This window comes from Syngnathus typhle, linkage group LG5 (assembly GCF_033458585.1).
Source record: "Syngnathus typhle isolate RoL2023-S1 ecotype Sweden linkage group LG5, RoL_Styp_1.0, whole genome shotgun sequence".
Classification (NCBI taxonomy): domain Eukaryota; kingdom Metazoa; phylum Chordata; class Actinopteri; order Syngnathiformes; family Syngnathidae; genus Syngnathus; species Syngnathus typhle.
Window position 1 is genome coordinate 14557823 of NC_083742.1, and position 26245 is coordinate 14584067.

At 41.0% G+C, this 26245-nt stretch overlaps 1 protein-coding gene across 3 annotated transcripts in view; it reads right to left on the reverse strand.

The window, feature by feature from the left end:
• Positions 1-211: 211 nt before the first annotated feature.
• The window catches only part of fbxl17 (F-box and leucine-rich repeat protein 17), a 144114-nt gene continuing 118080 nt past the window's right edge, over positions 212-26245 (reverse strand). For 2 of the 3 annotated variants that reach the window (XM_061279789.1, XM_061279788.1), the window contains 2 exons: positions 14918-15060; positions 212-2180 (listed from right to left, as the gene is read on the reverse strand). In XM_061279789.1, the coding sequence (XP_061135773.1) occupies positions 2043-2180; positions 14918-15060 (281 nt within the window). In that variant the 3' untranslated portion in view covers positions 212-2042. The remainder of the gene's footprint in view (positions 2181-14917; positions 15061-26245) is intronic. The other variant, XR_009714534.1, reaches the window with a different exon arrangement.

Sequence of the window (26245 nt, forward strand, 5' to 3'; positions counted from 1 at the left end):
CTAACACTGAATCCTAATGTTACAGTGTCGCCCATCATGCTCATTATGGTCAAAAAATCTAATTGAAGTAACGAGTCAAGGGAAAGGCTGCAGCCAAGAGCTGTCACCACTTTATGAAAAACAAGAGGGAAAACATTTTCCTGCTGTTTTAGATATTTGGCGTCACCTCAATTTCACACGTAAAGAAGAGGAATGGGTGCAGGGGCGGGGCTTGAAGTTGTAGTGTTTTATTCATCTTTATGCAAATCCAGTCATTTACGCTTGCCTTAACAAATCAAGAATCAAGTATGTCAACATCTAGCAAAGGAGAAAGTGCGAATGGGGATTACAAAAGAACAAAACCAGACACAGTGAGCAGAGCCCTGCGACTGCTGCGTCTACAAATCCTGACAAGGGGGAAATCAACTTTTTAGTTGTGTGAAATCTTCTTATGCTGTACAAAGTGTTGCTGTATTCAAACTACATTGTACTGTACATTTTTATACTCCGGAAAAAAAGAAGAAGCTATTGTTGCTAGCTGGGTGACTCGTTGGAGAGGAGGCCAGGGCCAACGCTAAAAAAATACCCTGCTTGTCTGCACTGAACTTGTTTGATGAACAGTAATCCACTCTCCACTACCAACTTTGGGTCCTCTATCGCTCGGAGGAAATCCCTCACCGAACTGCTACATAGCTAATGTTACAAGTATATGCTAAAAATCGATATAACACTAATAAGTAAATTGCATGTATATGAATATACCGGGCCATACAATGGGCGCCATATGATATTTGAAAACTTGTGAACGATGAAGTTTCTTCTAACACTTCATGAGTCAACTGACTTAATTGGGTGTTTGTTAAGGCATTTCCCTTCCTGGGGGCTGGTGCTTTTGGGGTATACAGTGAAACCTCCAAAGTCCGACAATTCAGAAGTAGACTAACATGTTCGGATTGTCATCATGCAAGATGCCACAATGGAATACTAAACAAATGGTGACATATCCTGAAATAGATTCAATTTCCATTTGAAGTCCAAACAGTCATGCAACGGATTGCGTTTGAATTTAGAGGTTCCACTGTAATCCTCAAACTTGACGTTATAATACTTTTATCCTGGTTTTCTAATTCGATTCGTGTGAATAAAACTAAAGCACCGTTCCCATGTCATGCAGAGAAGTTCGGTCCAATTTGAGATGGTTTTCAGACAGTCAACTCAGTCAGACGCCAATCTTGATCTAAGATCTAATCATGCACTTTTAGAGAAATAATCAATGTGGTTTCCTGCTATTCAATGGCCTAGGAGGGAAGGAGGATTGGGCCGCAACCCAAGCCGGCGTGTGCCGCATCAGGACAACGTTTACATGTAGCCTCGACAACCATCTAAACACAAAGAAATCCACAAATCCTTTCACATCAAACTGCACAAGCAGGAAAGTCAAGATAAACATCACGTGTTTGTCAAAAAACCTCAAGTGAGCTGGAGGAAGATGTTGTCGTCACGGTCGTTGTCCGTATTCGCTCAGTCTGTCTCGCCGCCGCCGCCGCTGGAGTGGGCGTCGCCTCGTAGGAAATGAACGCATCGCTAGACTTGACTTGGCGGGATAATTGTTCTTTTCTAAACTGCCACTTTTATCAGTCATCTTTGTGTTTGCTGCGCTCAATCTTAAACGTGCAAAGTTCAGAAATCCTTAAGCCCGGTAAGACATCCCGTGGAGCTTGACGAACTGCTTGTCGCTTTCTGACTTGAAGACGATGGTACATAGTACGTTTCATTCAGTTGATGAATTGATTATATGCAATAGTTCATTGTGTCTGTGAGTGTGTGTGTCTGTGAGTGTGTGTGCGTGTGTCCGCATGCATATTTGAACAGTAAATGAAAACCAAATAGGACTGAGCTGAAAATATGGTGCATGTGTCAACGTTTGGAAGAAAAATGCTGCTTTTTTCTAATATGTGTGTGTATGGGTGTGTGGGTGTATGTGTGTGTGTGTGTGTGTGTGTGTGTGCGTGTACGAGTGTGTGCGTCATTATGCATACATTATGTGTCTAATCCAGCCACAGCTACAAGGCGTTGGAAGCACTTGGGCTCCAGCCCATCTGATAAGCTCTCTCCAGGGTCCTCTTGCAGTCCTGCATTACGGTGCTGAATACAATGTGAGGGTACTGGACCACCAGCCTCTCCACTGTCCTCTCGTTCACCTGCAAACACGGCGACGACTCCAGTTAAACAATGGGCAGTGATAAGAAATGACATTCAAATCCTGTAGTTTGCGCGTGATGGCAGTTCATAACAGTCTTTGCGGTATCGATCATTTTTTATAAATCATTTTTTAGTCACCAAAAAAAACACCTTCACGGATTACAACCTAAATGTGGAAGTAACAGATGACTTGATTAATTGATCGTTGAGATTTCTTGGCTCATCTGTCTTGTCAGAATTGGCTAGATGGTATATACATGAATGTAGTATTAGCAGTTGCTAGCCAAAAGACGTTTATAATAAGATCCGTGTTCCAGTTAGACACTGTGCGGTAAATGGTTCTGTAGTACGGCTCTAATGAAGCCTTCATGCTCTCAGCGGCTAAAAATCAGCACATCAGTTCTGTGCCAGTCAGAAAATCAGCAAGAGGAAGGAACACCGCGAGAAACTGACAAAGAGCAGAGGCACGGTAACCCCGGAGACCTCGAGAGGTTAACCTTAACCCACCCGGAACCAAGCCCTGCCCGCCAGCCAGCATGACTCTGTCCAGGGAAAATGATGTATAAATACTCACACACATGTTGAGCACAAAGTCATCCGTTGTTACAAAAGCACCACCGCTTCGTGGTGGACACATTCTCACTGCCCCCAAACTTTTGCAGCAACTTGACATCGGCGAGGTTGCTAAAGTCAAATGTCTCCTTTTCAGCGACGGTGCATCTATTATCAAAACCATAACCTTATTGATTTTCAAGACCCAAAATGTCATTTATAATGTGTCATATGCGTGGGAGAAACTGAAAAACAGAAGACAACTGAAGTACATTCCAACGATGAATAATTAAAACTTTTCTTTCCAACTTTTAGACGCTGGTTTTGGGTGTCTTGAATTTTCACTGAGCTTGTCATTGATGTGGAGCCACTTGGATCCCATTTATCAAATGCAGCAACGGTCTTTAATATGCCGCAGTAATGGAGAGACGGAAAAAGAAACACAAGCGAGGCAAAAGGCTGAATTTTAACACCAGCTAAAGAGCTTTCGTTTATTATGACAATTGGCTGAGCCTCATTAGCAGCTCACATGACAACGCCCTGATTGCCTTCATAACATATTATACTGTAGTCCCCTAAACCCTCCCCGGTTTGTTAATCAGGGCTTCATTACAATTAAAACACATTTGAAGAATAGACATGTCAAACTGATGGGAGGCCAAAACATTCATTAATGCTCATTGCCAACAAGACTCCCACTAAATGTCTCCCAATCAAAACTCAGAATCGTTTCACTAATTACGGGTTACGGAGACGTTAAATGTTGATGGAATGTTGATGAAAGTGCAATTGCGCTAAAACACAAGTCGGGATTTTATTTCATATTTAGTTTATTTTTTTTAAATATACAATTTGAAGACTTTTCACTTTTATTTCACCCATACTACCGTATATATATATGTGTGTGTGCACGCACACACATATATATATATATATATGCATAGTAAAAGCTGGCGTAGTATTGCACAGACTTGCTTAGCAAATGATGACTCAGCGGATTCTTTTCAATTTTGTTAACAGGCAAAAGTGCTTTCAGTGATATTTTGTTGCTTGGCAACTTTAAGCTGAAAACCAAAGTAATAGGGGTCTCTGGTGCATCTCTCTGACAGAATTTTTTTCCCCTCCTGATCCCGTACTGTACAGTCCTTCAAAAGCTGCTGCCAAGTCTGAAGGCAAGACACATGATCCAGCATATCCCTACTCAGGCATCTGGAAGTATAGCCACGGCTATGTGGAGCGAGGCCTATACTTATGATATTTTCCCCCATTTTAACTTCAAAGATGGAAGTACGTAGATCTGAGTCGTGCGTAATGCGTGCTGATGGGTAATGTGATGTTGTCAAAGTTTACAAGACGGCGGGAGAGGGATGGAACAAGACTTGTCAAGGTCTGTCTGCTATGCGAAAAGCCGACTTCCGTCTTCTTTCAAGGTGATGGACGCCTCCTTTCTGATATGACCTCTACCCATGAGCAATCTCTTTCCTGGCAATCTCGTAGTTCTTTTAAGACTACTCCTGATGCAGATGCACTCCATCACCACATAAAATCTGCATTTAGCAAAAACGCCGGATGCCGCCTGGATGCTGCAGTAAAAAACTTGTCGTAAAGCTGACTAATGTAGCAGTGGTTTCCATTTTCACAGGGGGGGATAATATAGACCTAAATATAATCAATTGGTTACACAAACACTAAGTTGAATATCATATTAGCATGCCTCTGAATGAGCGTTTCAGAAATAAGAGAATTGGGAATTAAGACGTATATAGGAGGAGTTGTAAAGTGTTTTTCCAATTTATAAAAATCTTTTTCATATTTATCCATAGAATGGTAGTCAGAAAGACTATTTTCCAATACTTTATAATATTACACAAGGTTGTGGTGAACCATACGATGTGTATCCAAATAGAAACATCTCAAGCACAAATTGAACAATTCTAAACGGTTATTTTACTATGGGAACAAAAATATGCCTATGCAGTGGAAACAGCTGTGCAGTTGCTATTGATATTGACATATGTATTGCCCCTTTGCGTTGCGAAATTGCCTTTTTTTGGAGGCGGGTAGAATCTTGTTAGTGCTGCAATCGAGAAGATGGCCTCCTTTAAATACTGTCCTCTGGGCCACTTTGTTCTGTGTAAATCACAGTCGAAACTGGTTTGTGTGGCAGGTCAAAGGGTCAACCACAAGCTGAGAGCACATGCGGGGATCACAGTTTGGATGCTACCGAAGTGTCAAGGCCTTTGCTTTTACTGAATTCATTATGTTTTCAATTAGGCAGCTCTTTGTAGCAGATCTTTTATTGTGCTTTGAATAGCTTCGAAGATAATGAATGGCAAGCTCACACCATACGACTAAAAAATAAAATATTGGCTTTTGTGTGATTTTCAAAGCAGAGGTGGAGCTGACTTTGTAAAGACGGCAATGTCTATAATGCAAAGTGTGCTAGATTTGATTTAAATTAAAAGTGCAAAGTCCCGTTGCTGACAACCTGACATCCGATAAGCAAAATGTCAGTCACAATCCCAACACCTAACCACAAAGTAAAACTGCTCTTATTTTATCATTCACCGTACGTTTGTTTTGGTTCATCTTCCTGAGCCACCTGGCAGCTATTGCTAGCCCTGGGCAAAAATAAAGAGAGATGAATGCCCCCTGGCCTCTGCCCACTTTAGTGCAGAGAATGTATTAGTCAGCCAGAAAATACATTTGGGGCTGAATGTTTAGGGAAGCCCGTTTAGGGAGCAGATTGTGCAGCGGGTCAAATTTAGAGCTTCTTTAAACTGCTAAGAAGAAAAGCTCCAGTTGAACACTTTGCAAATCAGTGACAGAACAAATAAAAAAAAGATAGTTATTTGTTTAAGATAAGGGAAACAAATGGAAAACAACGTAAAGAGAGATAAAAATGTTGCTGCAAGTTTAAGGAGTTCTATTAACTATCACTGCATTGGCTGAGAGTCTGTTTGGAAAAGTCTGAATGAAACCAATTTGAGTTTGTCTCAGAAGGCTGAGCAAGCCTCACAACAATGGCTGTTAAAAAGCAGGTCAGGTGCTGCTTGGGACACCCGGGATGGGATCTGGGACCTCTCAACACATTCACAATATCATCAGACTGCTGAACCAAAAAGCAGAAACATGGTGGAAGAAAGAGCTTCTGGAGCATGGGTTTGTCAAACCACTACTCCATCGCACATGACAATAGGAACAAAAGGAATGCGGCTAAGGCAAGGTCCAATTCCTCATTAAGCTTGTTTTCACGTGGAATCCAATTAAAAAATGACACGACAACTTCAATCAAAGAAATTAGACATGTAAAGACATCAATGCCAGCATTTGTTGTCAAGTTAAAAACACTTTCTGGCTGTATTTAGAAGATTAAAAGACACAAAGGGCAAAAAAAAAATATGTTTTCACATGTGCGCGCATGATGTCAAGTATAACAAAAAGAGGTCGCGGTATGTCCATTTGGCTTCCATTAACCAAAACCGACCATCTGATTGCTGTCGGCTTCTATTTATACACGGACATGTTGACTTAGGGTTTGTTTTGACCGAGACTTGTTTCAACTGGGTTCAACATTTCATAACAAAATGTAGGGCTCATGATTATGCTATGATACAAATGGACACATTAAATTGCTGTCAAAGGACGACATAGCGTGGAAGATGTATGTTGACAGCGACATTCAAATTGGTGAAACAGGACAGTGTAGTTCAGTTTTTGAGTTTTATACGCAATGATGTGATTGGCACTACAACAAGGTCATAATCAGCCTGTTAAATTCCGTCAACTGAGGGTGAACACACAAAAAAAAAAGTGAATCAGGAGCAAAAATTCCTTGGAGGCTTACTGAGGTTGGACACGAATGGAATTTCTTAAAGACAATCACAACAGAGCTACTGTTTAATTTTTACCTCGAAGGAACGGCTCGTTCTCTGGAGTAAATAAAGAACAAGGACAAATCGACCCTCGCCTTACAAAGAGACGCCATGATAAAAAATTCATGCTGTCTCTTTAGAGGGAGGAGAGCTCTGATTAGATTGGACCAGTCAAAGTTAAAACAAGGTGGGGTGCAATCATTATCGTGTCAATATTTTGATGAGTCTTCCTGAGGAATGCGAGATGATCAAATGAAAAGAAAAAAAAAAGGAGCTCAATTCCCAACTTTATGTTCCGCCTGAATTTTTGGGGTTAAACTGTTCCCTTTTCCAAATGCTAGCTGCGTAGTCATGGGTTCTATTCTAACTTTCTTTGCACACGCATCTTTTTGCCTCTAGACGGCCATTCATAATGCAAGGAATCAAACGAAGGCTGACAAGTTGCTTGCCTGAAAAGTTTCTGGAAGCCTCCCTGGATGTATGAAATATGTACGGACACTGTTTCCAGAGGGGGACTGCTATGGCCATTAGCATTAAAAAGCTAATTCATCACCAACGCAGTAGGACGCGACATTGGGAGTCTAAGGTTGCCTGCCGCCTCTTGTCTGAAACAAGGCAAACTTCAGTTATCGTCCACAACCAAATCGAGATTGGCGAGACTCCTAACCGCACTGAGCCGTGTCTCCTTTCCGGCCATGACGCTGTGAGATTACGATGGCCTCTGTGGAGATGAGTATACAGCGACAGATGAGGAAGAAAATGAGGTGCCAGAGAAGGAAAAAGCTTAATTGAATGAATAAATGATGTGGGCGGAAAGCAACAGGCCAACAACCTCGAATGTCATTGCATGAGCTTAAGGGGAAATACGGTGACGGAATTACACAGGTGTGTCTGGAAAGGCTCTGGAGGTTATTCGTTGAAGGGCAATTCCCTGTGTGTGAACCCCGTCTTATTTTATTTCACCCTCTCTGCACTTGCCCTTTAGAAACAAGACGACTGGATGATCAGGAGGAGGCTTTAGTTAAAACCGACACTCAATACAGTTCCTCCGTGCAGGATGAAATTCAAAGATTACAAGGAAAATCATAAATGGCAAATGACTGCCTCAAACTGTGAAGTCGCTTCTGGGGAAAAGAAAAAAAAGGGTCTGTCGAACGAGCGGAAAATAGAAAAGTGAAAAGCCCGTCGTTCAAATTCGCTACCTTTGCTCAATTTCCCCCGGTTTCACAAGCCTAATACTCGGCACCCCTGCTGTTCACAATAACAACACTCATCAAAGAAAGTTTGGCCTAACTCTCATTTCCTAAACGAGAGTTGAAATGGCTTCTAACTCTTCACAATGCTTCATCTTTGTTTTTCTCGCTACAAACCTCCAGGCCCCGAACAATTAGGCCCTTGTTTATGTCTGCAAATTGCTATGTCGTGCCTATCTGTGTGGAGTCCCTGGCAGCTGGATGCTCCACTGGAACAACCATATTGATTGGGATGTCTGCTCTTTTAACAAGCTATGTCTGCTTTGCCCATCTGGGGAAGAAAAGGAGGGCAGATATGCTCATACCTGTTCCCCAAACACTGCTCCGCCTCCGTTCAGGTAATGGCAACATACTTTCAAAGTGCTTACGCAAAACACTTAAGGGGGACGAGTCAGCTTATACGCTATCGTTTGCTTTTACTTGATTTACTTTTTCTTGATTTCTGTCATCTGCCATCTCCCTCCGCCCCCTCATTTGACTTTCTATCTCCCTTCTTCATCATTCCCATTAAGGTGACAACTCATAGTACTGGTCCCCCCCCGATGGTCCCGGCACTAGTCAGTGCTATTATTTTACTTGTTCACATTCATGCTGACTCGGCGAGTCTGTTTCCCAACCCGGGCTCCTCATTTGTTTTCACTCTAATGAAGTAGTGGAAAACGGGGGGTAACAGCGAGGGAGAGTGTTAAAAGAATGAGAGGGAAGAGCGGAGCGAAAGTTGACAGGCAAAAGAAGGGGTGGAGAAAAAGCGGACACCGGAGGGAAAGAAGATATGGGGGAGAAAAAAATAACTACAGTACATATATGCGCAAGCTGCAAAAACATTTCGAAAGAAAACATTCCTCTGAGGCCGAATGAGATCAAAATCCCTAAAGTGATACATCAGCAGACAATGAAAGCTCCACATGTTCCCAGGATAGCCAAAAGAGTCTGGTAGAGGAAACAGAAACTCATACTCACTTGCCGACGTTGGACTTTGTTCCATCGGAATGCAACTCGATGCTAATAACTTACGTTGGATACCCGCAAGTTGAATGTTAACATTGGATTCAATCTAAAAAATGGAAAATTTAACTTTTGCCATCATAAAAGAAAAAAAAAAATCATGTGAATGCAAAAAAAGACAGTGCTGTAAGGTTGTCATCAGTATAGGTATAAATTATTAAATGTCCAATCACCATTTTGAATGTGGATTAAAAAAAAAAATGTGTTTGTGTGTATTCAACAAACCATCTGGATGGTCCAAAGCTAGCTCTGTTCCAAATTAAAATCTTCCATTTTAATGTGCATGTGACCTTGCAAGACATGCAGCACAGTGAGGCCTTTCGGGACTAAAGTGAATTTTCTCTGATCACATAGATCCAATTTTGCAGTGAGGCTTTTTTTTACGAGAAGACCATTTTTCAAATGCTGTGATATACTTTTGATAGATTTCTTTAACAGACGCCTTGAGGCATATAAAACAACCGGTGTCGATTTGGGGAGTGCGGTGACAGAATTTACAGGACTGGCCTGCACTCAATGTGACTTTTCAGAACATCAACCAAACTCACCTGGAAACGTGTCATTGTGAGTGGACATGTGTCAATTTCCTACTTGCCAAAGAGTTCTATGCTACATTAGCCTTAAAATTTACCATGATGACATGTGATGGTGTCTCACAGTACTTTGAGCTAATGTTGAAATAATTACCCCAAACGTATCGTTGAGACAAAAACACAAGTTCATGTGTATATGTGGAAGTGCAGACAGATGAATTCCGCCCACACAAAAGACCTAACAGAAAAATATAAAGAAAAATCAGTTTTCCAGAACATTATGCCTTGTTTTTCTGAAGTCTTTTAGTTGAACGACATCAAAAGAGCGAGACCAATTTACAGCTGCGAGTAGACCAAATGAATTTATTTGATTCTGTTCGGGTGGATCAATGGCATTCTTGTCAGTGCACGGCGGTTGGGGGGCCCTGGAGGCAGAGGTGTAATCATCGGAGCACGCCATGTGCAGAAGAAGCCTGAAGGGTGCCTCTAATTTCAATGCGCCATTATGAGCTGTGTTCACAGCAAAGAGCAGAAATTCCTCACACGCTCGCTCACACAAACGTTACATTTGTGCACGTTGCGACACAAAAGGAAATCACTCTGATGGGCAAGTGTGTGTATGTGTGAGAGGTGGGGGGGCAGTAGAAAAATATCAGAGGCTGCATTAACACCGTATATGGTCAGCTACGGCAAGGAGCGAGACAAATTAGCTACATATTCTGACAATCAAATAGACTTGTGGCTTGTGCTTGGTCAGTTTTGAAGGGAAAGGGGCGGGGGTCTTCATACGAGTCCTTCACAATTCCGACTGCCTGGGAGGCAAACATATACAGTACGGAAGCACGTTTGTATAAAGTGTGACGGTTGGAAATCGATCCTTCACACTGCTCGGTGCGAGGAACGCCAGCTGGATCCTGTTAGCAGTTCCTAAACGAATTCTACACTCTCGAGGTCCTGTGACATTCAGCTGGTGCATTAAAATTCCCGGCCATTTGACAATTCCAAACAAATTTGGGGGTAGGCCCGAGCAAGGAGCTGACTTGGCTTGTCGGCACTGCGCGTCAAGGTTATCGCAAGATTGTATTTGTCCAAGACTGACAGGACCCACTCGGAAACTTTACTCCACTTAAGGTGGGAGGGGAAACGGTGAGAGAGATTCCGAGAGCCATGCGGAACTTGCAAACTGAGGTCTAACTCGCCTATGAAATGCTGAGCTTGTTTTTGCGAGTTAGTTCCATTTTTAAACATTTATTTATCCTACATTCATGCAGCTTACACTTCCTGACAGGAAACCTCGCAAACATAAACATTAGTTTAAGATTATTTCGAAATTTCCCAAACAGTGTCAACATTGTTTTTGGGAGAAATAACGATCTGCCAGGCAAGGCTGCAACAAATATGCAAAGTGTTTATAACATTTTTTTTTTGCCATACAAACACTTATGGTTGGCACGCAGGCTGATATTGTTTACGATGTATGTTGGTTTCGACAGTGACGGCGGAAGGATAAATAAATCGGTGCTTCCTCAAGTGCGCCGAGCTAAACAAATTTGTGCCACCCTGTCATACGTTGGACCATTTAGAAGAAAATTCACATTCAATTATATCCGCATTGTATCTAGATCTAATGCCATCAGCATTTTAAAGAAGTGATCCAAAGTGAGGCTGTTTTCGCTGGCCTCGCTCCCTGCATGTTTAATCTCGTATGATGTAGCATAAGAGCTTGCAGGGAATATGAATTTCACCGAAGGGAAACTGTTGGCATCACAAGCTGCTTATTTATGCGTCCACCTCAGGGCTATGAAGAAAAAAGACAAAATGGAAAGCCTGCACGCAGCTCAGCCGCACTTATTTGAAACAATGCTGAGTTAAATAAGTACGGGTGGGGGTAAATTGATTTGTCAACATGAATAAGAGACACTGTGGCTGAGATAAATGTAATGTCACGTAATTTGCACAAGACTTTCATTCCGTGAGAACCTTGTGGAATTGAGCGTGAGGCGGCAGCTTTGGTGAGGTTTTTTTTCCCCCAGAAGGAAATTAAGTGCAGAGATGAGATTAGTTAGCCTCGCCATCTGATTGGACATGTCTCTGCTGTGATCCACTGGCAGCGTGAGTAATGTGTTCCCATGAACATCTTGTTTGCTACAAAACCGTTAAAATATTAAGATGGACTATTTTCTGGTGATAATGCTCACTACATGCTAATCAGCTACTGTTAATTGAATTTGCAATTAAATTAAATTAAAGCGCATTATATACAAGCATGAATATCTGTCGAATGGTGGAAAAAAAGGAGGATATTATATTGCTCGATAATTTAATGTGAGTAGGAGTAACAGTATTTTGTGGATTTGGGATGATATGTAGGGTAAACGTTATAATTTGTGATTTGATTTTTTTGTGGGGAAAAAAATGCATGAATTTTTTATCCACTTGCTAATGCGATTGATTCTTTTTTTTTTTTTTTATCAGTTTTAACCAGTCCCCGATTATTCCTGGGTAAGAATACACCAAAGCATGATGCAAACCCTTCCAGAATAAGGTTGAGTGAATTTGTTAATTTGTTATCTCAACAAAAGCAAATGGCAAAGTTATTCTCCCAAATCTTATCTTCTTCCCAAACCAGAATGGCCAAACAAACCCAGTCAATTGAACAAAAAAACTTTGTTTAATTCATTTCTGTCTTTTGTGCTTCTGTGTGGTTTTACAAGAAAAAAACACTCATTTCCATCGACTGACCTCTTCAGAAACGGGTGCTCACCACAATGTGGTCGAAAAAAAAAGTCCTAACATACCATAATTAAATACTTTTTGACTCTTAACAGTTCGCTCTTGACGGTGCGAGAGAAATCCTTGTGATTGTACAATGAAAAAGATTGGCTTGGCCTTGAATATGAGCTCAGCCAAATGCTGTTATTTGTGAATAACGTCTTCAACTTTGACAAAAATGAATGGCAACATTCAAATAAGAATTTACACAAAAAATTGAAAGGCTCAAGTCGGGTGATTGAATGGGAGGGGGATTGAGGAATGAGAGTAGGAGTTGAAGGCACACGGTGAGAAAACCTCAAGCTCCCTCCTCGCTCGGACCCTGGCTCTCACCTATTTACCTCTTTTATTCGCTCTCTAACTCTTCGCTCTCTGGGTGACCTCGCTTTAACAACAAGCCATTTCTGTTTATTTGTTTGCCAACAAGAGCGAACAGCAGTATGGCCTTTTCTCTCCGCAAACTTTCCCTCAATCTTGCACAACTGCCTTCAACTCCTACTCCCATGCCTCAAATCCCCCGCTTTCCTCACATTGCAAACTTACAACACAAGTGGGCTGATCTTTTCCCACACAGGTCAGCCTTCACCGGTATTAGAGGCATACTCATAGCTCTAAATTTTATTTTCGAATGTGAGAATGAGGATAAACTGGGCAGGAGGGCCATTGAAGACTTAATTCATTTGGTTAATTTGGAGAAGGTAACGTACCTGACCTTGGAAACTGTCAAACTCTTCTCTCGGCTCAATTCGCACTCCATTACGACTCTAATAGCACCAATTACCGCTTTGCTTAGCCGAGTCATCGCCAAATTCCCCCCTCAGAGCATTGGGAGCGCAATCGTTTATCTTTCCATCCACCGGGCTACAGTACAAGTACCACGGGAAGACTAGTACGCAGGTAAATACGTATTGCGGGGGTAGGCGCGCAAAATGAGAAGACATTGTTGTCCCGCTGGAGATGTAGGTCATTCCACAACAGATTTTTTTATTAGCAAGGCTGCGTATATCGATTGTTGGGTCACGCAGTTGGCCGAGCAGGAGGGAAGTAAATGAAAATGGAATCTAAGTAATCACCAGCTATGTAATGCGGTTAGTCTTTATTACTGCGAGATAAATATGATAGATACACATTTCTGTCTGCAATAATGTGAAGTGAGCGCATCGCTTCACCGCTACACGCCAGGTCACTGTCAGACTCTCGTATGTTCCATTTTATTACCATATGAATAGATAAACGCGAGCGGTGTACTTGTCTCGCTTGATGATCGCGGGGTGGGAATGTTTATCTGAGAAATCCATAAGGTCAAGCTCAAGGCTGCGCCACACATGGTCTTGATATTATAATGATGGAATAAAAATGATGAGTTGCTGACCGTGTGAAAAGATTGCACTGTAAGTCAACTTCCTGCCCGAACCGCACCGTATTCGTCCTCGGGAACTTCGACCGACACTGCACAATAGGTCGCAAAGGTGGTCCGGAAAACAAGTCGTTACGCCGCAAGAAGAAAACAAAAGTTAATACAGCTTATCGTACTGACGGTCAATTTGTGTGAGGAATTTAGAGTGCGTTGCAAACGATTGTGTTTTAATTTACAAATTTTAAATCAGGACAGATGTTCATCGCCATGTCTGTCTTTTATTTATTGCACAGCAACGATATGTGTTGTGGTTATGCAATTATGACCACATACAATATACACCAACCAGTCACAACATGTGACACAACATTTTAGAAACTACCAAGGGCGCGATAAGTAATGTTAATATTATTGTTTCAAGGCCAAGCATTTATTTAATTTTTTTGCACAGTTCTGTGCATTCTGATCCTGATGATTTTGGAAGGGTGGAGGGTTGCACCCATGGCCGAGTGACTTAAACTGTAAAAATTAATTCCCGTGTCCACCCTTTTAACCAGATCCTTGCTTGTCCTTGGCTGTCATTTTTGGAAAACAGTTTTGATTTTTTTGTTTTTGCATAATCCTGCTAACTGTGTGAATTTAACATATGAAAATGAATGCTGTGGACAACTCATTAAAAGAACAAAGCAAGCGGTAGACTTCTTTTTGTGCAGAACTGTTTGATGCGTTGGCTTCCAAATGAGACCAAGAAGATGAGGAAAAAGAAGATCTAAAGGTTGCTGTTTCATAAATAGGATAGTTTATATTTTGACAAATTACCCCAACCTCACAAGTTTTCTACGTAGTTCTCTGAGTTCTATTTTTTAGAAGACAAATGTTAGCCATCCTTCTATAGCGGTTGTTCTCATTAAGGGGAGCTGAGTCTATCCCAGCAGACTGAGAGTCCACATTTGCATCCAAAAAACAAAGTAGCAGTTCTTTGAAGGTTAATTAATACCGTAATAGCTCAATTGGCCATCTATGGTGATTCGTATTATACCTTAGCATTAAGATAGTCGACTTTATAAACTTCAACAGACAAGACTCTTATTTAAAGAAGTGTACCAGTGACTATGTTTTGTTTGTTTTTGACAACGGTAGACTGGCGCTAAGATACAATTTAAAAACTGTTTTAACAAATCTATTTTTTTATTTATTTATATATACTAAGCTTAAATCATTTTACGTGTGAGGGAGTGGTATATGGTCTCTTATATTGTGATTTTTCACCTATGCTGGAAGGTCCCCCAAATAAACGCCAGTTCACTGTACAGTAAAATATTGTGCCTGTATCACCACACTGCAATGATAAGCGACAGTGTCGGACATATTTGTGTTGAACATTGTTACCTTGTCACATCTCATGAGGCCCAGGTAGCGCAGGGACTTGCTGCTCTCTGCGATTTGCATGGCGCCTTTGTCTGTGATGTCGTTACACCAACCGGCATCCACGGTCTCGATGGTGCTGCTATACTGGCCTATGGCTATCAGAGCTGCAGAAACGGGGAGGGAAAGGTTGGGGGAGATAGCAGGCACAGAAATGAGAAAAGGTGTTAGTCTGACAACCTTTCTCATGCAAATGTAACAGCATCATGTTCCCACAGGGATGGATTGAAATTCAAGATGAAAACAGGGCAAGTGCTGTGGCCAGATGTGACACATTATTTTAGTGTTTACACAACACCTTGCGATCCCGCACACACCGCACACATTTCGCAGACACAAATCTCTCACACACCCGCGTTTGTTTAGACTGCTGCAAGATGAATGCATTACGGTGTTAACATTGGTCCCAATGCTGAAGCAATGGAATCCTGCCAGTGTATGATTTACAGAGCTCAACATAAATGGAATAGTTTTGCAGTTTCTCAGTAAACAAAAATAATTTCCAAATTCTGATGGCAATTAAAATAACTTAAAAGAAGGAGTCTATATGAAATAGTGTTGTCAAGATGAATCGGTAGTAATCGATTATCAAATTAATCAACTTTTTTAATAATCAAGGAATCATTTAAAGACATATTTCAACTTACATTTGTCCAAGTCCTCTAAACAGCAATTATTCATTAATTTTTGAAGTCATTCATGAAAACAGCTTATCCTTTGTGTTTACTAAAAATCAAGACATTTGCAAACATCTGCTTTTACTTTGGAGAACATTCACTGCACCAGTAACTGAATCAGTTTCAAAATGTTTGTTGAGTGTTGTCATGAATCCCTCTTGCTGTTATACCTGATATTGCTTTCATTGTTATTTAGTTGTTTTTATCACTAAACAAGACAAAATAACAGAAAATGGGGAAAATATTGCATTGTAATACAGTTCTTACTATAATCAATGTAGATAGAATAACTGATTTTAAAAGTAGTAACATAACCAATATCGAGTCCTATTTTTACAACATTAGAAACTAAATATAATTTGAAATTTGTGCAAAGTTCTGGGGTTCAATATATCAACCCGCCTCTTGTCTAAAGTCAGCAGGGATAGGGCGGAGGACTTGTGCATTCATGTAAACATTCCCTTTATGAGAGATATTAAAAATGTAACACTGCCATCAACTAGGGAGCTGCTCCTGTATTCCAATACGCAGAGATAAACAACCACCATCTTGATTATTGGTCCGACAGAGAGAGATACGTGCTTTGACAGCCGATTGATAGAGCTGCTCGGTGATTGATTGTCTGGGGCTGATCTTTGTTCCCCCACTTTCTCACAACATCCACTCATTAGAGCGAGAAGGTAGGTGGAGCAGGGATGGGAAAGAGATGAAAGGAGGATGCTAAAGACAGAACGAGTCTTTGACAGAACCTTTAAATAGTCACTTAGCCTTGTGATGTCGTCTTCTCATTTCCAGCGCCAAATCAATTTACCGGAAGAGAGAGTCAAAGAGTTGGCAAACATCCTGATATTTAATTCCTACGTATATTATTAGGTCAAATTATATAGTCAGAAAAGGTTGTAAAATAAAGTCCAACCAAGAGTGGCTAAATTTATGTAATGTATGAATGCATGTAATCATCCATCCTTCCTCACATTCATTGATCATGTATGTAACATGTATCGAATGGCTCTGGGCAAGCACTTCACATCTGGTTCCTTTTGTGCTTCAGCATGCCAAGAGTAAAAGCAATTATAGCTAAACAGGCAGTAAAAAGACTTTGAAGTTGCAGCATGTTTCATGTATAGCGTTACCGTTGGGACACTCACTCCAGATGGGTGCGCAGTATAGATCTGTGCATACGCGTGACGTGAATGCGCGTTTGGGTGTGTTAGACCCTTCTTGTAATGTCCAACCACATTATCCCAAATGTAATTACCTATGCTCTCCACTCGTGTTAATTGCATTCCCACAGAGCTTCGATTGGAATTTCAATGAAAAAGTTCGTACGTGAGATGAAGAAAGGCAAATTATGCAGCGAAACTTTGTTTTGGCAGTCAAACCTTAAATACGAACAAAATGAAGGTGCAATAATGACAGAATGAGGAAAAACAGGATAGGAGAAGACAGCAACTATGGTTTGACCAAAAACATCAACCCTGGTTAAACAAGATGCCCTTTATTATCATGCTAGGTGGCTAAATGTTACCATTACTAATATTACATATTTTATTTTTGAAGCCACCACTACATCAGGCTTAAAACGATTTTAAAAAAGAAAAAAAAAAAACTTGGAAAACTCACCACACACCTACTCACATTTAAACCACAAACAGATTAAATTCCATTAATTCATATGAGGAAAATTAATTTGAAATCTGTCAATGGATTTTAAGACTCGCGACTTTGCTTGAGTCCCTCTTTTCCAGACTCAGTTTCTTCCGATTCAACTTCGACTAACCAGCCCAAAAAAAAGAGAATCGAGGCAGACAGGTGCTTAATGCATTGAATTAAAGGATGTGCAAGTCAATACATTGCCCGTGCATTTGGTGATTGCCGCGCTGCACTCACGTGCGCACCGTTGAATTTCAATTACACGAGACTTCACAGGGAGAGCATAAGGAAGCCAACCAAGCTCAAGATCATTTTGTGCGAGTCTGTCGCAAACTGAAAGGAGTCAGATAATGCATCGGTCAGAACAAACTAAGCGTCGTGCAATCAGACTTGTGGCCATTAGAGCCTAATATCCCTGAGTGCGCTCTTGTCCTCCCTGCTCCTGCCATCACCCTCCATCGGTGGACTGTAAACTGCAACCACTCCCTCGGGGGGTAAATGGAAATCGTTGGCTGCTTTTGCGAGGGAGAAAAGGCTTTTCTCTGAAAAAGCTTTTTGCTATAGCAAAATCACTTTTGTTCACCTAGGTGATGGCGGTGGAGTGCAGTCGATGGATGGAGACTTCAGTGCATTTCGCTTTCCAATACAGTCAAAGAGGCAGTTAAGATATCGACAGAACCACCGTCCCATGTGAATACATACACGTGGGGAAAATGTTGAGGCGTTTACTTGCTGGGTAACATGGATCAAAAAATGTTTTTAACTTTGTTTGCATTTTATTTCATTCTTCATATTTCATTTAAAAAAAATAACATCTGGCAACTCTGACGAGAAATCAACTTTGACTGCCTTCGGCGTGATACTGCCGTGGCAGTTTCGATATTTAATTGTCAAGGACTGAGACGATCCTGATATTAAAGAAAATTGTTCATATGTGAGCCCCCCCCCCCCCCAAAAAAAAAATTGTGAGTGGCAGAGTCTAAGTGACCAAGGGAGCAGGAAATTGTCTTTGCTGACTGGTAATGATTTTCTGTCTACAAAAAGTGATGAAGCGATATGCAAGAAGAGCTCATGTAGTTAGCGGGGGGAAAAAGAGGAGAGGTGGTTGGGTTGAAGGAGAAAAGAGAAGGAACATTGCATTTTGGCAGTAGGAGCTTTGACTGAGTGGTGCTACACACCCACTGACCGTAATGAGGACACACTCGGCTGGCCAGCCTGAAAATGGTTTTGAGCGTGTGTGTGTGTGTCTGTGTGCATCAAAGGTTGTTTAAATGTGATGGAAGCAACATATAGTGCAACTTTAAACTTGCATAAAAAGATATAGAAAGATTTACAAAGCTATTTACCTCCTACTGTTTTAGCAAAATAAGTCAATGTGTTTTTAGAGAAAAGAAAATAGCAACACTGAAACCTTTTCTTAATTTACTGCGTGACGCACGATGCTGAAAAGTTTGCGTTTTTCGTGTGATGAAAGCAAGAAGCGAGTGGAAACTTGTAAAGCCAGCTGTAAAGCTCAGCCCTGATGTTTCATCAGAACTCAAAGAACATCACAGAAGGCGTTTTTTCCCCTTTTTTGCTTGAACGGTTGTGAAAGACGGAGTATTTATCCAATCACTTTTTAAATTTTATCTGCAAAGGATCAGCTCGAGACACACCACCGGCCATGTCAGATGAACAGCTGCAAGTTTCCCCATTACAAAGTCAGCCTGTTTGAATTTTACCACAACTCATGAGCTGTCCGAATTCAAAAAGTGACTAACAGAATGACCCCTTAAATCTTTAGTGTTCCATTAACTCCTCCTCCGGTTATCTCCAAAGCCGGACAAGCCCAACCTATTAGTTATTCCAAGCGCCATAAACGCTGACTTGAGTTCTTGACGATGCAAACTGCTCTCGCAACAGCGGGGTCAGGAATTGGTCAATCCTGAGATGACCGCAACGTGAGAAGGAACCTTCCGTAATCAGTTTACTCTCCTATCTGAGAGCTTGACCTCAGAGCTCCAGGGGTTAAGCATCTTTTTACGGCCTTATTAGATATTCACTTATTACATTGTCCTAAATGATGGTGTGCCATTACAGCTATCTCGTTGCGTCCAAGCCATCCCGGTGCCTGTCGGACGTAACCTTATACACCATACTTTAGCCGCTGATTAAGACAGAGCGTTGACTAACTACATGATGTTACAGTGCCGAGATTTACGTGATGGACAATGTGCTGGTGCGGAGAGAGTGGGGGGAAAAAAAAATAAAAACAGGAAAAGCGGGTCTCATTATGGTTGATGCATCCCAGAGTGCACAACTGTCAGGTCTAATGTGAAAGACATTGGATTTGCTTCTTTGTCTTTTGTTTGGGATACTCAGCGTTGTCGCTAGATGGCCGTTACCACAACCATGAAGCTGTGTTCAACCACACGACAATGTTTGCACGGTTGCAGCAAATGTGAAACACAAAAAAAGCAGCTATTTTGATTTTTAATGGAGTCAGTGCAAAGCCACACTTGATATAAGGGTTGTCTTAAAAATTCCAACTGATCTTTAACAGTCAACAAGTCTCCTCTGATAAATGTCTGATACTCTCCAGTTGAGTAAAAGACCCCTGGCCACTATTTGAGATATCACAGGATATGGTGACATAATTATTTTACATGAGAACTTAAAGCACTCCAGTCTTGATGACCATTACAGCGTCCATCTCACGCTTATTGGACGACTTGTTAACACTGGCAAATATTTGTCAGTTTCATTCATCGTCCCAAAAGGGGAAACCCTGTGAAAGGTTGGTTAAAAAACTTGACAAGTATCATGTGGATGTCGCTCCTGGAATGTGCGCTTGACCGGGCCAAGAGTTGTTTGTCTCATGGTCGCAGTGACTGATACACAACATGCTCATCTTCAAAGCGAGGAGGGGGTCACGCTAAAGGACCACAGCTAATGTTATTAAGCATTTAAGACAAACACGCAATCGTTTAGAGAAGTTCCAGCCTTTTTTTTTCCAGAAAATAACCATCTTTTCTGCTGCCACTAGTCTGCACCGACTGTACCAGAACCAGTGCAACAAACTACTTTTCTGCTCATTTTATGAACACAGTGCTGCTTTGGTCTCTGGATCTGGACACTTTTCAAGATGACCCTTTTCCGTTTGAATGAAAAACCAAAGTCCAAAAAGAGCAAAGCAAAACAAGTGACCATGATGTTTATGGTGGGCCATGTATTTGAAAATAAAATACTCACACAGCACACCACAAAACAACACACCTCAGTGAGACTCCGAGTAGCTGATACGTGATAACCTTCCAGAAAGAGACGCCGAGTGAAAAGTGGGAAGGCAGATTGCGGAGGTGGCAGAGTGAGTGACAGCGGGCGGCGCAGATAGAGGAAGAGTGATGGGCAAGGACAGATAGACGGAGTGAAGGGCCGATAGGGAGAGATGGAGCTGTCGCCGAGGTGACCTACAACAAGGTTCCTTTCAGCGCTCATCAGCCACTTTGCGCGACAATGGGACACTTAACAGGTTGACTTTATTCGTCGAGGCTCAATTGGGCTGAACATCCTCAGTGCCCGCGGGATGAAAGCACCGACGTGTGTTGCGTTAAGAGTATTCAATGAGACTTCAGTCGGGCAAGCGCACTCAATTTGAAGAATCCTAACAAGAAGAAAGTTCAATGAGGAAAAGATGGAAGACGGCGGCGCAGAACGGACGAGTGATTACTGACGGCGTTGAAAAGAAACACTGAAACAAAGCTTTTGAAAATGTGAAAGATGTTGAAGTCTTTTCAGACGTCTGTCACGTACTTTTGATACAATAGTGATGTCCTCTGAGATTCTTGTGAATATTACATTATATATTTCAAAGGGACATACCTCAAACTTTTCTTGAATATACAAAAATACATTTACCATATTTTCCGCACTATAAGGGATTATAAGGCGCACCTTTAATGAATGGTCCATTTTAAAACTTTGTCCATATATAAGGCGCACCAGATTATAAGGTGCATTGTCCATTTTAAAATGTTGTCCATATGTAAGATATATACATTTGGCCCGCGGGCCGGACTTTGGACACACCTGCTGTAGTGGTCCATATATAAGGCGCATCGGATTATAAGGCGCACGTGTATTGTGTTGAGAAAATTGGAGGTTTTTAGGTGCGCCTTATAGTGCGGAAAATACGGTAATACCCTCTCAAACTGACCCAACACACAATTTGCCATCTAAAATGAATACATTTGTTGTGACACCAAATAGTGTATCAAGCCCTCAAGTGCTGTCGAGATTGTTGGACAACTCAAGCACTAACAATATAAAGCTTTATTTCAAACTGACAGCCACTCGGCTCCAGTGCATCATCCCCCTTGAAGACATTAATCATCTTCACCTTTTCTACTCTACTTTTGACAGATCTGAATCTGTTCATCCAAATAGGCACGAGTGGAAGACTCTTTGACGCAAACAGACGAAGCCCCATTGAGAAAGAGACAGAAGCCGGAGCGCTTTAGCGCTGTATATACATGACTTGAACGAGTCTAACTGGAATTATGTTAGCAGTAGTTATGCTTTTGCTGCTGGATTATGGCTAATCCTTTAGCAAAGGGAACAGGTCTTAAGGGTAATTACACGCTACTATTGGATCCAGAGCCGAGAAATGTTCCCCTCTCGCTCTCCTATGCTTATTTAGTTCCACGAGAAAACAGATGCATTTTACACGCTGCTTAGACGGAACATTCTAAAGTCTGGACTATTTTGAAGATCACTAGGTCTAAGCCAATAGGTGTTCAGGGTATCACTATATTTGAAAAACGTTGACAGCAATACAGTTACTCCTGGTTAGTATCGTATCTTGAGCCTTTAAACAATTTGTTTTAAACCAGCAAAAATCGTAAACAAGGTTTCCCCAGATTTCCAAAACATTACGAAAATGTGTGTATGTGAGAAACAGACAGAAAAGTCAGAGGGGGTAATTCGATGTTTTCAGTGTTGGGGGTCCACTTAGCCCTAAACCAAATGAGCAAATTGCGATAAGTTGCACGACGATTAGGTTAGTAGAGCGTTTAGAGCAGACAGACCCGCCCCAAACATGTAATGCCTTTTTCCTCCCATTAATGGGGAACCTGTGTGGTTAAAAGCAGACAGACAATTTGCTACAGTTGTGCTGCGTCCATGCAAATGTTGAAGCTGCAGGTTTCTCTTCAAATGTGATTTTAATACTGTCAGAAATGTACAACAATGGGCTCTTCGTTATTCATTTCCTCACTGCAGGTAGATTTTAATAAAATGACTACATGCTATTTGTGCTTAAAAAAAACAACAACTAGAGTGTCCTTTGAAAGGACAATGAGAGAAAATGAAAAATTGTGAACAGAAAAAGAAGAAAGCGAGAGAGTTGACAATACAGTAAAAATCTTGTGAGAAAGTATTTATAAAAAGCAAAACTAATCCAACAAATTGATAAAGCAGACAAGATTATAGATGAAACCCACCGTCTTACAAGAAAAACCGTAAACATTTTAAGAGATTAACCCCATGTTATTAAGAGAAAACGAGAAAAAAAAATAATCGACAACATCTTACCAGGAAAAAGAAAATTGAGAAAAAATAATTATGATAATTATCAAATATAAAAAATGAAGCCACAATTTTACAAGCATAATGGATATCATAAGGCCTACTACTTGAATGTAACAAGAACAATAATTTTGGCAAATAAAAAAAACACTGTCATCAGTTTTCCAGTGATTGTGTAACGCCAAAAATGTTTCTCAAAAATGTCGGAAGCTGCTGTGATCTTAAACGTTGTGGTCAATCCTTGGCCACAACTCAAATCGCACTTCCATTGTCCTTACTAATGAGTCTGGGCAAGGCACACACATTGAGAATATTTCCACGATCTGAGACGGTGTTTTTGATCAATACCTGGCCACAGATCAACTATCTGTACATTTCCAGACGCTCATTTCAACCACACGTACACAGAAAACGACTGCTCTGATTTGACAACTCCGCTTTGACTGCTTCCATGACAATGATAAAATCTCCGGAATGCAAAAGTTCCATCTTATACATTTCATTTTTGTTCTGCTTCATATCCAGATATGCCTCATGAAAAACTGAAAACAAAAAGCACATTTATTGCTTTGAAGGAAGTTAGTCACCAATACGATATAATCAAAGTCATAAGCTGAGAGGTTTTCTGCACAAAAGTCCGTTTGTGAAAAACAAACGAGACTAGTTTTTGCCTGCTGGTCCAACTCACTAAACGGATTGTTTTGTTACAACAGACACTTTTATTCAATGACTATCATTTCAATGATCTGCTCCGAACTGCAGAAATAGCAAAGCAGTCCAAATTGGTTCATCACATCAACTTTAGTTGAAGTAATTGGAAATACTTTGCCGCTGACAGTGGGAAGTTCCCGACAAGTCAATAAAAAGGGGGAACACACAGACACATCTATAAATTCTACGTAATACGATCTTTTGAAAAACAACAATTAAAAAACTGAACATGACTTCACTTGACCTGATCTAAAATGATTTATTTGGATTGGGAAGATTGAAAAAGAGACATTCCATGCTCTATCATCGCTTCAGAGGATGTTTCAAGGGTCAGGGTCACCATCATCCTCTTACACGAACGCTCAGGTGAACTTTAACCTCTTTACAACGAAGATCAGCCCTCGTCGCCACAGTGTTTAACATCCATATGCGGGCGGCTGCCGTTATTTATGAGACGTCCAACGTTGACCTTTTACGTCTACTTTAATCTTCCGCTCAGGTTACAAGAAACAACTACCCGACCTCGCAAATATTTGTTATTTATTATATTTCGTCTGACAATGCAGTGAGCACATTCTGGAGGGTTGAGCTATTTGCCCAAAGATCTAAACAGCTTTCTGCTCAGACGCTCAACCCTCCGTGAGAGTTATTTAGCTCCTCACCACACAAAGAGAAAACATCCCAGCGTGACAATCACTCTGCGAGGCGAAGGCGGCGGCGGCGACCTGCGCCAAGCAACCGAGGAAACAAACATTTATGGGAACCACTAAATCCCGCTGGCATAAAGAAACAGAATTTTTTTTCTGCCCGCTCCGAGTTAACAGCCTTCATTTGTAAATGATGTGAACATGTGTTTATTTTCCTTTTTGCTTCCTTGCCGTAATGTTTTCCATTTTATAAGATGGTAGGATGGTTGCTCTGCAGGCTGATAATATTTATTAACTTGGTTTGATTTCTCTTTAATTCTTTCGATTTGAAGTGTCATGTAGGCTCAGACTGTCTCAGACAGTCAAATCAAATATGATGGTAATCTGAACTACATGGTGTTTATTTTGTATTTATTCGTCATCTTATTTTGAACCCAATACAGGAAATTAATTCATTTTTTGTATTTTCAGCGGCTCATCGGATTTGTTTTTAAGTAGTTTGTTCTGATGTCAGAGCTTTTTCGTCTCCTTATATACAAAATCCATTCTGCATCTGGAAGAAACTTGAAAGTGACATTTTATTGATTATCATCCTCCAATGTGTTATCTTCATTATTTTTGCAGGAGGCTTCAACAGAGATTTGAGTGTGGATTATTATCCAGTTTAATTCCTTTTTACTTTGTATAGATTGCCTGCGAGTACTTAACTAGTTGCGCTCATTATTGTAACAATTTGACGTCTTCTACACGGGCGCATCGATCCGACGTCTGTGCCGACATAAGAACAGATGTTGCATATCCTAACGCTGCTGTATACAAGCTGTCCAATCGAGTGGATATGAATGTGTTCCCAAAGGGTATTGGGGCGGGCGTAGACCAAATATTGGACGGACACTCTTGCACTCGTCCATAAATTGCCAGCTCATTACAGTAATGCAGCCCATTTAGCATAGGAACAAGGTGGGGATGGAAGGGGACAGTGGGCCAAATGTAAAAAAGGCTTGGGGAGGGGGGAGAGTTGTAAGCGTCACAACGTCAAGAGGGAGACCGTGTACTGTGTCTCGTCACCGTGGGATGGAGGAAACGTAATTTCGATTTCTTTGTGTGTCTTGGCATGAAGGAATTGACAATAAAGCTGACTCTGACTCTGACTCTGACACTTTGCCCTGTTTTTTCCTATTCTGACACGACACACTTTTTATTCGGTTAAAATCTCTAATCTGTGCTGCACTAGGCAAAAAAATAAAAAAACAATGTGAGTAATATTAATAGAGACAGCACAGCAGCCATAGCAGGAAATGTGGAGATGGACAGAGATAGAGAGAGAGAGATTTAAGTGTTGTAATTGAATACAGGAAGAGAGGTCCTGAGTGCTTGCACTGATTAATATTATTCAAAATGATTGTACCCTGGACTCTCTGCTACTTTTCTGACTTTTATTTCAATGTTCTGCATGCTCATCGAAAGGTGCATGTGGGTTCTGGAGGGGAGGGGGGTGCAGTTTTTTAAGGGTAGGGAGGGGTAGAGAGTGCCCTCTAGTGCTTGATGCTTCTTTTACCCCCAACTGGCTGTTCTCCCACATTGGAAGGTTTTATGTTGCAGGATGAATCATCCAATAAAGACATAAATTGCGCCTTTCAGATGCACCAAAAATGATACAAAAGATCAAATTCAGTGATTCTCTGTGATTTTATTTTTATTTTAGGAACGCAAGCAGTGAGGTAGTTTCTGTGCCCTCATTGAAGCATTGGAAACATGTTGAATTATGTTAAAAAGTCATATTTTCAGGCACTGCAGATGCACATGCTATAGAAACGAAGAATATATTATCTATGGATTTGTAAACTTTGAACTTGTTGCATTAATCTGCTTCCACATCATTAAATAGGCTTAAACAAGCAACAGTACTAAACGCTTTATAATTTGGACCAAGGCAGCAAAAGTGAGAAAAGAAATACTTTGGCGAATGTTCATATAGACAGAGTAGGCTGTGATAAATATTCTTTTACTAAATGTTTTTCCAAACTTTATTGGTCTTA